General features: G+C 38.7%; 1 protein-coding gene across 2 annotated transcripts; it reads left to right on the top strand.

The window, feature by feature from the left end:
• The first annotated feature begins 1,797 nt into the window (after positions 1-1,797).
• LOC125750948 (uncharacterized) lies at positions 1,798-5,640 on the top strand. Of its 2 annotated transcripts, XM_049029325.1 has the most exons (6): positions 1,798-1,904; positions 2,005-2,361; positions 2,581-2,931; positions 3,492-3,611; positions 4,455-4,513; positions 4,611-5,640. In XM_049029325.1, exons 1-6 carry the CDS (start codon positions 1,859-1,861, stop codon positions 4,734-4,736), a joined length of 1,059 nt encoding a protein of 352 aa, XP_048885282.1. In that variant the 5' UTR covers positions 1,798-1,858; the 3' UTR covers positions 4,737-5,640. The 2 variants fall into 2 exon arrangements, with proteins under 2 accessions (XP_048885282.1, XP_048885283.1); XM_049029326.1 differs by lacking the exon at positions 3,492-3,611.
• Positions 5,641-16,948: the final 11,308 nt, after the last annotated feature.

Below are 16,948 nucleotides of genomic sequence, written 5' to 3'. Positions count from 1 at the left end.
GCGTCACCTCTCCTCCTGTTGCCAAGACTGAGCCAATGAGCTTACACTACAGCGCACTGCTCTGCGATTGGTCTGGTATTCAGCGGCTCATTTGTAATTGGCTGGAACGGTGTGGGCGGGAACATATGAAATTCACTCAGGAAGAGAGCACGGAGAAGCGTCGCAGAAACTAGCGGATGAAGATGAAGAGAAAACAAGCGACACTTTTTGATTGTTTTTATAAACCGGCTCCTCCAGCTGTAGCAACAGAGACAGCCTTAGAAGAACCCACCACCGTATGTAACAACGTGGTTAGGAAAGCACCACTCTGCAACACAGACACGACGACAAGTGAAACCTAAGCAGCCCGAGAACAAATGCTTTTGGAACATGTTATAGATCTACACATTCATTTGGTTCAATCTGTATTTGAACAATTAATATACTTCTTTACGTCTTAGTATTTGAACATGTTTTGAATATATGCTGTATCCATGTTTTCAATACAATTCCTGCAGCTCTGTTATGGTTGTTGTACATTTATCCAGTTCAAATACAAGCATCTGAGAATTTTTGCAAAGTTAAATATGCAAAAAATAAAATAAAATTCTTGACTGCATTGCATGAACCAGTGTACTTTTTTTTTTCTAAGCACAGTATACCCACTACAAAAATGTAGACTACACCACTGTCGCCACCTCCCTCTGGTTACTGGTCACCACCATTCCCGTGGTCTTCTAAAACTGGAAATGGGACTGCCTGTGATATCAGTAATCACTCTCATTGAAAACACTCATTCTCTTAAATGTGACCCATCACCACGCAATGAGTCTTATGGGTGGCAGCGGGTCATGAATATGATTCCTTTTTCAAATTCTTCTGTTTTAACCAGAAGCCCTCTATTGTTTAAAGCTCCCTTTTGAAGTGCCACACAGGCAGTGCAAAGAGGAAAGAGAAAAACCACAAATTTCTTTAGAAAGCGTTGGTTTTGTTTAGCACGGTTTCGATCCTAACAGCAAAGCTACTGCCACTTTCAGGTTTCTCTTCGTGTTCTGCGACAGAGCTCTGCTGTAGCCTTTAGCTCGGTCTGCTGTCTTTCAGCTGTGACAGATCCTTTGTTTCTAGGTTAACCTAATGGTATCGGTGATCATAATGCCAATGCAAAAGTTAAGAAGATGCTAAAATGATATGGATAACAGTAATGCATATGCAAAGCTTACTGCCGCAGTGTATATCAGAAAGAGATGGCAATTTTCCAAGAAGGGGTAACGTACAATACAATTACAAAGACCAGAAGTATGAATCTCAGTGTTTAGCCTGGCTCAGAATGATCCGGAATAATCCTTACTGGTTGCATTTGAATCCTGAAGTGAAAACTATGAACCACGAGTGCCCTTGTTTAAACTGAATTTACATAGACACTGCTCACAGTATAAAGCTGATGTCAAAAAATGATTTATATTAGCAGTACTAACATAATGTGATGACGGAGTATAGTGAATTACTGTAAAACAAACAAAAATCAGAAAATCAAAGTTCCAATTACTGACTACTTTTCAGTTTCACGGTATTAAAATCCATATATGCAAGTGTTTGTGGTAACGACATTATACACTTTACTGTAAATTATTGTTTGAATGTCCTTAACATCCATAAAGATAACAATAGAATTGTTAACCATTGACACATGTACAGGAATTCATAGCATATTGCTGATATGAATGGAAACAAGTAGCTCAGTGGAAAAATGAGATCAGTGACTCGACCAATCAGCTGATTGGTATATATACCCTGCCCCACGCATTATTATGAAGATTCTAATGACACTTTGATTTCTAACGATACAACCACATGTTGCATTGAGGGGACAAGATCTGCAATGATGATCCGAATCTTTGTGGCTCTTATTCTGATCTCTGAAACGGGTAAGTGGAAGAGTATGGCTAGACTGATTTGTTATAACGTGTTTATTTGGAATTTCAGAATACATGAGTAATAACGCACCAATTTACTGTCTTTTACAAGGTTTGACGATGACAAATGACATTATTCAGCCAAAGGCAACAGTGAGAGTACAGCCTGGGGAAAATGTGGTACTCAACTGCAACACTACATCTGATATTAGTTTTACAAGCATGATTTGGTTCAGGCACATTGTTGGAACGATGCCACAGGTAATATTAGCTTCATACACAGGATCAGGATACACATCTTACGAAGAGATTAATGACAAGCAGAGATTTACTCTGCAGATAGAGCAAAACATGTTTAATCTGAGAATTTCCGAAGCAAAGACCTCTGACTCTGGTATATATTACTGTGCACTCTTTGGCTACATGCTTAAATTGCACATTCCTACTGCAACCTTTTTACTAATATCAGGTAATTATAAAATATATGAAACTTTCATAAACTTTATAAATTTTATAAACATATTAAAAGACAAGTTGATGAGTAACTATAATAAGAACTTTATTACAACCCTTGATGACTGATTCACTCAGCTGTATTCTGCAATAATTTTACAAGTATATTTTTCAGGCAGCACATTTAAAAAGTGACTGTGAAAACTGAATAATGAAAATCATGACCTTTTTCCAGGATCCAACCCAAAGACTCACACAGTAGTACAGCAGCCTGTGTCTGACACAGTGCAGCCTGGAGACTCTGTGAGCCTGCGGTGTACAATAGAGACTGGGAGCTGTGCAGGAGAACACAGTGTTTACTGGTTCAGACATGGATCAGGAGAATCCCTTCCAGGAGTCATTTACAGCCATAGGAACAGGAGTGATGAGTGTGAGAAGAGCCCTGAGGCTGGATCTCCTACACGGAGCTGCGTCTACAGCCTCCCCAAGGGGAACCTCAGCCTCTCTGATGCTGGGACTTACTACTGCGCTGTGGCCATGTGTGGGGAGATGCTGTTTGGCAATGGGACAAAGATTAACATAGAAGGTACGTTTTCAACTTTCTACTATTGATTTATAGCATAGTTGGGAAAACCAACATCTAGCATTTCAAGACAAAAATTAAGAGAAAAAATAAATTCCTAGATAATATGGAAAATTTAGGCTTTACAAGTTTGACACCCATCAATACATTCTTCCAACTCATTATTGTGGTCACAGTTTCCATTTGTAATTTATGAAATTCAATCCAGTTGTGCCAAGTGTGTAATTATTCTATAATTTTCTAAAATGAAAAAAAAATCAATTGTCCCAGGCCTCCGTATGTTAGGAAAGATATTGAATTTTCACATCTTAAATTGTGAAAGTCTGTAAAGTGGTAGCATTGCTTCGTGGTAAACATGCTAACATTGAACAAGAAACAGAGAACAGCAATATATATTGAATTAGGTTGCAGTACAGCACAATGAAAACATTAAAAATGTCCTTCTGTCTGATCGAAACATTGTACAACCTTGTAGATACACCAGTGATGGTCCTGTTTATGTGACAATGTATTACTGGAATTTCGTTTTATGAAACATAAAAAATGAATTTAATTTCTTATAGGATCTTGCATTAAGGATTCGATAACCATCGGCTTGGGAGCTGCTCTGTTTTTCTGTGTGACTGTCATTTTTATACTGGCCTGCCTCAGAAATAGGAGGACATGCTGTAAACATTGTGCAGGTAGGATACGTTAGTTTGTATCGTGATGATACAAATAATAAATGGCAACAATAAATAATAATTGACTGAATCAGAAGCGTCAAAAAGTGTAAAAAAAAGGGTGAGATATTATATATGCAGACAGCATGAATAAATAAGTACAAAAAATACATTGACTGGAGTAAACAGTGAATATAATCAAAAATTGTAAGGACAATATTCTTGATGATCTAGTAAATTTTTATACTCTGTATGGACAAAAGTATTGTGACGTATCTCTAAATCATTGAATTCCGGTGTTTCATTCAGACCCATTGCCACAGATGTATAAAATCAAGCTAAACATGCAGTCAACTTAACAAACCATCACAAAACGATAGGTCATTCTGAAAAACGCGGTGAAGTCAGTTCATATTTCTTCCCCGTTGGATATTCCACAGTCAACTATAAGTGGTATTATTGCAACGTGGTCCATAAAGACATGGTAGGGTGAGTTTGGTGTGGAAGAACTCAACTGTCACCCACACAACCCTGACCTCGACCCCATCAAACACCTTTGAGATGTCCAACAGTGCCTGACCTTACAAATGCTCTTCTGGATGAATGGGCAAAATTCCCACAGACACACTCGAAGATCCTGGGGGAAACCAAGCAGAATGGCAGCTATTATATCTACAGAAGGGGACCAACTCCATATAGATTCCTATCGATTTAAAATGGAATGTCATAAAAATTAATGTAGGTGTAATGGCCAGGTGTCGCAATACTTTTGTCCATATTGTGCATTTTAGCATTTAAACTATTCATAAGTATTGCTCATTTCTTTGTACACAACAGACATGTTGTTTTTCTGTATGTTAATAGCATGTGACTCAGAGGCAAACCACCGGAACGACCTAAATACAAGAGATAAGAGCGAACAGGTAAACAATCTTTTTACATTTTTTACCTTCATCACTGTACACATTTTATTACACCCACTTTCTCGCTCTTATTACATCTGACTTGCCTTTGCCTTAGAATCACAATCCTGAGATGCTGAATTACGCTGCCCTGCACTTCACTCAGAAGAAGCCTGACGGTAGAAGAAAGAAGAGAGAGACGAAACAGGACAGTGTGTACGCAGATGTCAGGTTACCAGGCTGAAACATCCGCTTGATATGCAAGTTTGATGCTTGTTTTATTTTAAAAGTACATAATGCTGTTTCACTTTTACAGAAAGACCTATACAGTCTTAAATTTATGTACTAATTATGCTCATTGGACATATTGTAAGTTGCCAAATTTAAACTGTCCTACAACAAACATAAACTGGATATAGTTTTATGTTTGCCTAATGGTAAATAATCTTCATGTATAATCCTATATAAGCTGGTATTCTTGTAAAGACCATGGTGGAAGGATGTAAATTGTATAATTGTCTAAATAATGTTGGGGTTTCAAAAATATGTAACTACAAGAGACATTATGGAAGCCTTGAAGTTCAAAACAAATTAATAAATTATAAAACGTAACGGCAGTTCTGAAAATGAATTGTTCTTCACATCAGGGCTTCAGTACTGCACGAATCTTAATTGCTAGACAGGGGGGCTGTTGGCCTGATAGCACTGCATTTCCCAGAGTGCCCCAGCACCTGCTCCAGCCACTCACTCACCAACCTAAAATATCTCCATGTGCTGAATTGATCGGCTGGAAATGTGAAGAAAAAAAAATTATATACATGTTAACAAAATCTTTCCCCACCAATTATGTAGGTACCTGTATGTACGTCTTAATGTGCGTCTTAATGCGTCTTAATCTCTATGTCTTAGAGTCGTTTATATAATTCACATTTAATATTACTAAATATTTATATTCTATTTTTTTCTCATTTTCGCTATGACCAACATTTTCTGTTACATAACTGTAGAAGATACACTAATGGTACATGCAGAGAGGCCACGGATAATTTGCATGTGTATGCATGTGTACAGGTTATGTATATGTTACATTGTAGGAATGTGATGAAAAAAAACTGTTACTTTGATGCTATGGCGACCATAAATTTCACTTGATGTAATTAAAAAAAACTATTATTATCAAACGTCTTCTATTTTGTTTGGCTACTTACTGTTAAGGTTAGGACTGGGTGGGGATTAAGGTTGATAGATAGGGTCAGGGTTATGCCCTTAAAAATGAATGGAGTGTCCCCATAAAGATATGAATACAAACGTTTGTGTGTGCGTGTGTGTGTGTGTGCATTATTTAATGACAAAATCAAATAATGTCTTGCTGCATTCTGTCCACAAAAGCAAAATAACTTCACTTTCTTTCATGCACAGCGATCAAACGGAATGTTTTATTTTGTGCACAGAACTGATACCAGAACTTTGCATTTCATGGACAGAAGAAAGACACTTTGTGGTCAAGATGCATTGCATGACTGAAAGTCATTTTATGTGCAAAATGCATTTCGTGCATCATGCACAATCATTTTGTGGACGAAATGCATTTTGAGAAGTAAAGACAGTAATTTTGTGGACGAAATGCATTTCATGAATGACACACAGTCATTTTGTGGGCAAAATTAATCCTGTGGAATCAGGAAATGCATTGTGTCTTTTGCTGACTCACGAAATGCCTTTCGATTTTGGCTGAGTCGGGAGAGGTACATAGCAGGTGCGCGCCCGTAGGGGGATGGGTGTAGTACCTTGCAATGACCAGAAGGTGGAGTGCCAGCTTTGATTTTGCAGAGGTGTGTAATCACATTTAACTTAAGCATTAAAATGTAATACAAATACAAATTACTCCTGGGCTCATACTTTTAATGTATGTACTCAATAGTGTCACATTTTTTTCCATTACATGTTTTATTTTTTTAAGTCAAGCCGATGAAACATCTCGGGGCTGATTCCTTCCAGTCATAGTCTATGTCACCATGCCATTTTCCCCTCAATAACACTGTCCCCAATACTTCAGATGAGACACACTGGGTAGCCTGCGTGTAATGTGCAATAATAAAATGGGGAATATAAATGGATTAACACAATGAGTCACAGACTCAAACATGATTGAATATTGTGCCTATTTATGAATTATTTCAAAATACAATACAGTGTTTCAAAGTTACAGTGTTTCAGTGTTGCTTTTCAAATTACAGTACTGTACAAATTAAATCACTGAATTGTGTATAATTATACACTATAAAACAGTACTGTGCGTAAATATTCAACAAATTTCATCTGTAGAGCACATTCTCATAACGTCACATTATCTCAAAGCACTTCAAGAGCCGACCAGTCCAAAATAACAAACAAAAACACCTCTAACTGGAACAAAAGAGATACTTCTTACCTAACCCAAATAAAGGAAAAGTACACAAAACTAACCGAACTCCAAACAGTGAGAAAACGTAACTAAAGCAAAGTGGCGTCACGCTCCCTACTTCTCTGGCTACCCACAGTGAACCCCAAAGGCAGGGACGGATTACGGACCGGGCCAGCGGGGCCGCTGCCCAGGGGCCCTTGGGGTGCAGGGGGTCCGTGGGGCCCCTAGCCCAAAACAATTTGTAACGCTTATCAACAATGTATTTTCGTCTGTCTATTTTAGAGGGCCTACATTCTTTGATCCTCTGCCTACAAGGACCCCTGACCCTATAGGGAGGGCGTTTGGCTGCCAAGGGCCCTTGAATTGTGGTGGTTGTGGTGGTGGTGCTGGTGGTGGGGGGGGGGGGGCTCACAAACGTTTTGCCCAGGGGCCCACACAACCCATAATCCGTTCCTGCCCAAAGGGGGTGCAAATATTTACAGATATTTACAAAACAAAATCCACAGCAACCAATTCCAAAAAAGGCTAAGCAGAAATCAAGGGTCAAACAACAAAAGAGCCAAGTACAATAAATCATCAGTCATACAGCAAGAACCAAACAAATTACAACGCAAATGGTCTTCAGTTCGTGGCTTGGACAGGCCTTATAAAGGAAGTGATGATAGGAGACAGGAGGAAAACCAGCCAATCAAAAAAGAGGGGAAGATGATGTAACAATGGGCAGGGCCAAGAACAGAATGACATACCCCTTCCTCCCCCAGAAACATCCGCCCACTACAGGGAGTAAACTATTCCTGGGGGTCGTAACAACCCTCATTGTGTCCCCTAAATTAGAGAGACCTTATTTTGGTTTTCTTGAAAGAGGACACAGAGGGTTGGAGGTCGGCAAAGGGTTGGAGGACACCCACAGTTGTGGGAAGTTGCGGCTGGGGGGACGGCGCAATAATAATGCGTGTGTAGATACTTGACAAATGCAACCAAAACAATGTAACTATGTTAATGAATTTCAATACATAGCAAGACTAATAACAAAAGCCTCAATGACCTACAGCCAGATCCTACGTAATCCATCCATCCATCCATCCATTTACTGAAACCACTTATCCTATTCACGGTTACGGGGGTCCGGAGCCTGGGGAACAACCCAGGATGGGGCACCAACCAATCACAGGGCATACAAACCTATGGGCAATTTGATAACTCCAATTACCCTCAGCATGTTTTTGGACTGTGGGGGGGGGGGGGAACCAGAGTACCCAGAGGAATCCCCATGACAACACAGAGAAAACATGCAAACTCCACACACATGGAACCCTTGCGAGCATATCAGGATATGCAAGTCCCACCGGTGCTACACTGCCTCCTACTTAAAGGTCAGCCATCCTAGCGACCACTACCCCCAGCCCCCACCTCAGCTTTGGGACAAGTCGCCAGTGCGTTAAGCACAAAGTTGAGCCTCATATTTCATTCATCCTTCTCTTTGCTGTTACTTAGTGCCATTACTTCAGTTTTGGTGTGATTTGACTCAATTTTTTCACTCAAACAATAAGCCTGCAAACCATGGAAAATATATATTTGAGTTTTCATGCTAACATGATTAAGTGTATGAGCTGCCCTTGTCTTTGCTATCATGATGTAGCACCGTTTCACTTCTAGTGTGCTGTCTCAAAATGTGATCACTGCCAGGTTGTTACATCCACAATATTCCCGTAGTTTGAAAAAGATCTATTAAATACTTCTTGAGTTACTATGTTCACAAACCCAAGTGCCTTGTACAGCTGCCATTTCCTTGCTACCTATTTGTCTATTTGTCTGAAAATGAAATCAGGAGTAGATCTTCATCCACATAATGTTTTTGAAGCAGCAATATAATCTGTCAAATACGTTTTGATTTCTAACATTCCCAAAGTCAGATTTTGTCTGCTTTCACCTTTGACCCTTCCCTTCACTGCCACTAAGCAGTGTTGATTAAACTCAAAATTTTTATTTTTCCATTTCAGCACCTGTACAATGCCTCTGCAAAGTTTGAAAAGGGACTGTCAAATAGTTTTTGAGTACTCTTCTTAATAGGATCAAGGGCAAAAAAAGTACTATGTGGTGCTAATTCAGTTTTTGGGGAGTCCATCTCAAAATAAGTTCTAGTTACATTACAATGCCTCTGCAAAGTTTGAAAAAAATAAAATGAATAGTTTTTGAGTTATCATTTTAACGTGAAACTCATCTCTGGAGGCGGCAGCAGCCATGGCAGTGGGGACAGATCTGTCCCAAAACCACGTATTCCCAGGCAAGCAAGTCTCCTTCTCCTTCTCTGCTCCCCCGATGCCTCGGTCCAATATATAAAGTAGCACAATAACCATTACAGCAAAATTTAATGAAAGGCCCAAATTCCGTGTCCTTGGAAGTGATTTGTGAGCGTTTTTAGGTATTTTCTAAGGAAGCCAGAGCATGTGACCATGTACGCTAAGCAATTTTATAACAGTGATTCTTGAGATTAGGGACAACACAGGTTCTGATATCCTAAAAAAATCTTTATTTTCGAAACCCAAATAAATCTCTGTTAAATGAGGTTTGGCTATCTAATCATTTTCTGTAATATACTCCCAGTTGTCGCTTTTTATTTCTTTTATAAATAACGAGATTTGTCGACACCATGGGATACACAGAGACTGGAACATATATACATGGATACTAGACTAGACAAGGGACACGCAGGAGTCATTGACAACAAGCCAAACACTAGGAATACTCTGTAACTGGGAACAGGTTAGGGTGGCAATGGGATGGCCAGTGGAGGCCTCTGCTGGCCAAACTAGAAGAAGACCGGATTGACAGAGACAGATTGCGACACCCAACCACGGAGGTGGGAGGCAACGGTGCCACCTATTTAGAAATTAAATGCACGTCGGCACTACAACCCAGAATTACTCATGAAGATTAATGAAAAGCACTGCAGGTTGTTTGGTTCTTATTCAGCAACAAGTTTTATACTTTGTAACAACATTTTACGGGAAAATATTGGAAACTGTAAGAAGAAAAAAGATCTTTGTCTCATTGTTTCCTCTACCAATAAGCAACCCCAGTTTAGCCACGCCTTCTCACACGACTGAAAACTGGGACGTTCAGGGTGCAAAAAACCCCAGACTGAAACCACAGAAGGTCATCATCCTGGAAGAACAGACTTTGTGTAGTTTTGTGTACATTGTGTAAGTGCAACGAAGTATTTGTTACATTGTCAACCTGTAGTAACGATGCATCTTTTCTAATACAGTCTTTTCTAATAACTATTGTTCTTTTGAAGTTTGCGTGAAGTTACAATGTGTAGAATATGAAAATGTTTCAGTTATTTGTTTGTATTTTTCTTTTTTTTAGATATGGCATTAAGCGGTACTGTTGTTCAGCCTAGTCCACTCTTGACAGTTGAAGCGAGAGACAATGTTCATTTCCCAAAGACGACACTCATTCCATGTTTTGATTTAAGCTAAGTATCAGCCAGAGACCTCTTCTAATAGTATCAACTTTCAAATTTGCATTAGAGGCAACATTTCACAACTTTAACCCAAAATGCTACAAAGTGAAAAAAAATGTGATGAAATCAATCATTTAATATTCTGAAAGACAGAATCATCAAATTCAGAAATATAATGCAGTGGAATGAGAAGTATATATTTTTCTGTGAGAAAACAGAAATGGAGGTATCGAATGGAGGTATTAACATTTCTCACATTAAAGGAAATATTTTTCTGATCATATTCTAGATGCAGTTTGTTTTTGGTGGAAATTCAGCACACAAATTACATTGAAAAATATATTAATTGATCAGGAGAATCCCTTCCAGGAGTCAGTTACAGCCATGGAAAGTTTAGACTCTTACAGCAAAGCTTGTGCTTCTTTCAGTTTTCTCTGTGTTGCTAGTTAGTGGGTCTGTTGCAGCCTTAGCTCTGTCTTCCGTGGTTTAACTGTGACCACACTCTAAAGGGCTCTAATAAGTAAAGAGTTAAGTAAAGAGTTAATACACGTTATTTTTTATTATTATTATGAGGTGATCATACCTAATGGTAGCAGTGAACATAATGTCAATGCAAATGTTTAGGAGATGCAAAAATGATATGGGTAACAGTAATGTATATTTCAAGCATATACTACTGCAGAGAATGAGAAAACAATGGCAATTTTCCACAAAGGGTTAATGTACAACAATATTACAAAGACCAGAAGTATGAATCACAATGTTTAGCCTGGCTTAGAATGATCCAGAATAATCCTATCTGGATGTATTGGAAATAGTGAGTTTGCCTTGTTAAAATTGTATTCACATTGGCATTGCTCACATTACAAAGCTGATGTCAAAAAAGCCGAAAAATGCATGCAAAAATGTGCAAACAACCCAAATGAACATATTGTCATTACGCAGTATAGTGAATCACTCTAAAACAAACAAAAATCAGAAAATTAAAGTTCCAACTACTGACCACGTTTTAGTTTCATAGTATTGAAATTCATATATGAAAGTGTATGTGATAACGACATTATAAACTGAACATTATTATACGAATGGCCTTAAAATCCATAGATATAACATAATAGAATTGTTAATGATAGAATATAATATAATAGAATTGTTTCCCATTAACACATGTACAGAAATTTATAGCATATTACTAATATGTATGGAAAAATGTAGCCCAGCTGGAAAAATTAGATCAGTGAATCTACCAATCAGCTGATGTAAAATATATATATACACACACACACACACACACACACACACACACACACGCACACACACACACACCCTGCTCCACCCATTATGAAGATTCTAATGACACCTTGATTTTTCATGATACAACCACATATTGCAGTGAGGGGACAAGATCTGCAATGATGATCAGAATCTTTGTGGCTCTTGTGCTGATCGCTGAAACGGGTAAGTGAGACTTAATCTGAGTATGGCTACCAGAGAATTAGTTATTACTGTTAATTTAATTCAGATTTGCTATACTGATTTGTTATAACGTGTTTATTTGGAATTTCACAGTACTTGAGTATTCCAAGTAATAACGCACCAATTTACTGTCTTTTACAAGGTTTGACGATGACAAATGACATTATTCAGCCAAAGGCAACAGTGAGAGTACAGCCTGGGGAAAATGTGGTACTCAAATGCAACACTACATTTAATATTAGTTTTGCAAACATGATTTGGTTCAGGCACATTGTTGGAACGATGCCACAGGTAATATTAGCTTCATACACAGGATCAGGATACACATCTTACGAAAAGATTAATGACAAGCAGAGATTTACTCTGCAGATAGAGCAAAACATGTTTAATCTGAAAATTTCCGAAGCAAAGACCTCTGACTCTGGTGTATATTACTGTGCACTCTTTGGCTACATGCTTAAATTCCAGATTCCTACTGCAACCTTTTTACTAATATCAGGTAATTATAAAATATATGAAACTTTACAAATTTTATAAACATATTAAAAGAAGTTGATCAGTAACTATAATAAGAACTTTATTACAACCCTTGATGACTGATTCACTCAGCTGTATTCTGCAATAATTTTATAAGTATATTTTTCAGGCAGCACATTTAAAAATTGACTGTGAAAACTGACTGATGAAAATCATGACCTTTTTCCAGGATCCAACCCAAAGACTCACACAGTAGTACAGCAGCCTGTGTCTGACACAGTGCAGCCTGGAGACTCTGTGAGCCTGCAGTGTACAATAGAGACTGGGAGCTGTGCAGGAGAACACAGTGTTTACTGGTTCAGACATGGATCAGGAGAATCCCTTCCAGGAGTCATTTACAGCCATGGGAACAGGAGTGATGAGTGTGAGAAGAGCCCTGAGGCTGGATCTCCTACACGGAGCTGCGTCTACAGCCTCCCCAAGGGGAACCTCAGCCCCTCTGATACTGGGACTTACTACTGCGCTGTGGCCATGTGTGGGGAGATGCTGTTTGGCAATGGGACAAAGATTCACATGGAAGGTGCGTTTTTAATAAAATCTATTATAGTTAGTAAGGTAGATGTCTGGAGTAAGACAGAAACATTTAGTCTAAACATGGTCATGGATCCTGGATTATTTATCCTGACAACCACAAAGCATTTAACGTGTAGTATGGACACCATTCTCATAAAAATTATGAACGTTTTATTTTTTTTATGCCGGAGTTGACTATCATTCATTTCACTGCAGGTTACAGTCTGACTGTATACCGTACATGTGAGAAATAAAACCTTTGAATCCAAGGTTTAAATGGCACAAATGATGTTATTTTTTCAAAAAAGCTAGAAATAAGTTTATATTTGTGAAAAACATGTTTAGTACAAAGTACGTGTTTAATAGAAAGGTTTTCAGCATAGTGTTCTGTGCTTTGAAAATGCACTGAAAATACACCATAACATTCACCATACCAGTGGTACCTTTATACTGTATAGATACCTTTGCTTATGTGCTGATTGCTCTTCATTTGCACTTTCATGTGTGTATTGGTTGTAATGCTTAACCTTTACTATTTTGTGTCCAACCTAATGTGTATCGATTGTTTATACTGGACAGACTTCGCTCATTTTAAATGATCAGTTTGTTGTTTCCCTTGTTTACTGGAATAGCTTAAAGATTCATCAAAACCCTGTATTTGATACTTATTTTTAGATGAATGGGCAAGTCACATACTGTTTTATAATAGCGTCAACTTCACTTACTACAGGAGCATTAAAACATGATCTCTTCCCTTATCAGATGCGCACATGCATATCCTGATCTGGCTCTCCATCATAAGAATGATAGTCCTTCTCTCTGTCCTGCTGACTCTCTCCCTCATCTACTGCACCCTCATCCTGATTTAAAGGAGACAATACTGGAGTACAAATTAAACTGGTGCAATTGGTTTGTAAAATGCTACTAGTTCTCATTTTCCATTAAGAAAAACAATGCATATAGCATTTTACTGTCAGTGTTTTCTTTGAAAAAATGTTTGTGTAAAACGTGTATTTTATATTTGTACATTTCTGCAGTCTCTTTTCCTCTTAATTCTAGTCCATCGTAATATTTTATAAATTGATGTTCTTTTATTTTTGCTAAGAGAAATCTGTTTAAAAGTAGGATTACCGAAAATTTTGTACGATTTTATTACACAATTCATGTTAGGATAGACTGAACTGCATACGTATACTACTTTTAACACCACTTGTTGGTTCAATATTTGTTTAATAGGCAATAAAACCCAAGTGTCTGTTCTGAAGCTAAATTGTACCCGTTAGATTGCGGGTAACAATGTTATATCAGCGTCTTCTTTAGTCAATATTACTCTTTTGTAAAATGCTTCTGGGGCTTTTCTGTAGTTCTGCAGAAGTAGTTTCTCAGGTTTTGCTCAGTAAAGGCAACTTCCATACATTTTACATGAAACAAAAGTGTAATAAATGCTGAATGAAATTAAATAATATGACTGTTTTTTTATTCTTAGCATTAATTGAGCCAGGCGGAGGATTAAGCCAAATGTGTCTCTGTTGGATTATCTTGGCATGGAGGTCCTATACCTGTCGAATAGGAGGCAATATGTGTGGCCGGGCTTACAGCTTCTGGACTGCTATTCTGAGAAAACCAAAAAGCCATGATTTCCATCCATCCATTTTCCAAACCGCTCATCCTATTGGGTCGCGGGGGGTCTGGAGCCTATCCCGGAAGCAATGGGCACGAGGCAGGGAACAACCCAGGATGGGAGGCCAGCCCATCGCAGGGCACACTCACACACCATTCACTCACACATGCACACCTACGGGCAATTTAGCAAGTCCAATTAGCCTCAGCATGTTTTTGGACTGTGGGGGGAAACCGGAGTACCCGGAGGAAACCCCACGACAACATGGGGAAAACATGCAAACTCTACACACATGTGACCCAGGCGGAGACTCGAACCCGGAACACAGAGGTGTGAGGCAGCAGTGCTAACCACTGTACCACCATGCCGCCCCTGATCACACTCCAATGGGATGAAAACATCGTAACTACCAAAACGCAATGTACTGAATGTACTCCCAATTTCACCGGAAAGAAAGCTCCACAATTGTGTTTTTAATTCTGAAAAGTTGGAGACCCCTGCTATATCCTAACATTATTTTTCACAAAAAGACCACACATATGCAATACAAAGCTTTTCGGTGCCAAAAAGACCTAAAGGCTACGCAATAATCTTAAGCAAGCTAAGAAAACAAACCTCTCAGAAGAGCAGAAGTCTGCACCAATGACTGGGGTTAGACTTTGTTGTGACGCAGCATGGGGAAGGCAGGAAAACAGGGTGTCGATCGACTTACTGTAAAAGCTCCAAGACAAAGGCATTTATTGAACCCCCTGAACACAATGGGTAAAGTGATAAAATAAAAGAACCACAAGGGGTCAGAAAACCAAAAGAGAGGGAAAAAGAGGAATTACCTTAAAAATATAGAATAAACAGACTGAAGTAGAACACAGGGAATATGAGTGTGCAATAGAAGAGAGTAACACACACACAGTAACACTCACAATGAATCAACAAGGAACAAAAAGAGGGCAAACACTTAAATACAACAGACAGCCGAGCTAACAAAGAGACAGATGTGCCACATAAGACAATTAACCAATAACAATGGTTATTCAAGCTAATAACCAGGGAAAACAGGCAACAAGCGCAGTAACTTATACTAATGAGCACAAGACTAGGAAAACTCCAACAAACACTGAAAGTAAGAAGCACTGAGAAGTATTACACTAGTATAATTAACATGGAACCAAAATACAAACAGGAATGGAAGTGAACAGGACAAAAGCAGGGGAAACCTATAACCAGGGGGGTGTTCCATGAGGCAGGATTACTTGGTTAGCTGAGTTTAACTTAAGCTAAAACTCATGATTGTCCAATAAGAGTTTAGGTAAGGAACTTTTCTACTGGACAACCATGACTTCTAGCTAAGTTAAACCCAGCTAACCGAGAAATCTTGCTTTGTGGAACACCCCCCAGTTCAGCTTCCTATTTTTTTAACAATGTATACAATATTTTCTTATTTGTTTATTTTTTTAAACTTGTCTTTCTATCTGAGAATCTAAGTGCAGTGGGGGGGCCTGAGGTCATCTGGGGGCGGGTTAAGCCTGTCCATGCCTCCCCTAGACACCGGGCCTGTACACCGTCATGTATGGAGTGAAAATTGTGCCACCACGAAATGTAAGCACTGTCCAATCACAGCTATTTAGCAAGTGTTGGGTGTGGTCGCGGAAACCGGGCTGGGACAATCGCTTAAGATCTAATCGATAAGGTGACAGCCATATAAGTAGTTCTGATGTCTATTCTGGAGCACTTTCAAATATGTATTCCAGGGCAAGGAAGTCACTCTACGATCCACATTCGTATTGGCGACATCATTCGATACCTCCAACTAGGGTTGAGCATTCTATCGATCACACAAATGTTTGGTGCATCAGTGCGAAGTGGACTGATGGAAGAGGACAATGTGTAGTAAAGGCTATACTTAAAATTTACACTTGCGATGATGGCATTACTATCAAGTTAAAATACAGTGGAAACTGCTTGTAGTGATCACGTCTGCCTGGGTGAAATTGATTACTATAAGCAGACAATCATTATAAATGATTTTCTTTCCTTTTTTATGTCTCAGGCAGATTTACATCTCATTGAAATATGTAAATTTATTACATGAATATAAGGTAATATAACGAACAGCGTTGCTATTTACTGAATTTTATTGACTTTCAAAATACAGTATATCTCTTTCGAACGTTTTTCAAATTACAGTAATGTACAATTACTGTACTGGCCACAGCTGGGGTGTAGTGATTGTGGCCATCGCCTGTCCTACAGTGGCTGTCACCTCATCGATTAGATCTTACGTAATTGTCCCTCTCCGGTTTCCGTGACCATGCCCATCGCTTGCTAGATAGCTGTGATTGGACAGTGATTACATTTGGCGGTGGCACGATTTCAGTACGTACTTTTCAAAAATGAAAATGAGCCAGTTCAACAGAGCAAAGATGACACTGCATTTTGGTG

Source organism: Brienomyrus brachyistius, chromosome 10, assembly GCF_023856365.1.
Source record: "Brienomyrus brachyistius isolate T26 chromosome 10, BBRACH_0.4, whole genome shotgun sequence".
Taxonomy (NCBI): domain Eukaryota; kingdom Metazoa; phylum Chordata; class Actinopteri; order Osteoglossiformes; family Mormyridae; genus Brienomyrus; species Brienomyrus brachyistius.
Note: the sequence above shows the minus strand (reverse complement) of the source record. Positions and strands in the feature narration are given on the sequence as shown.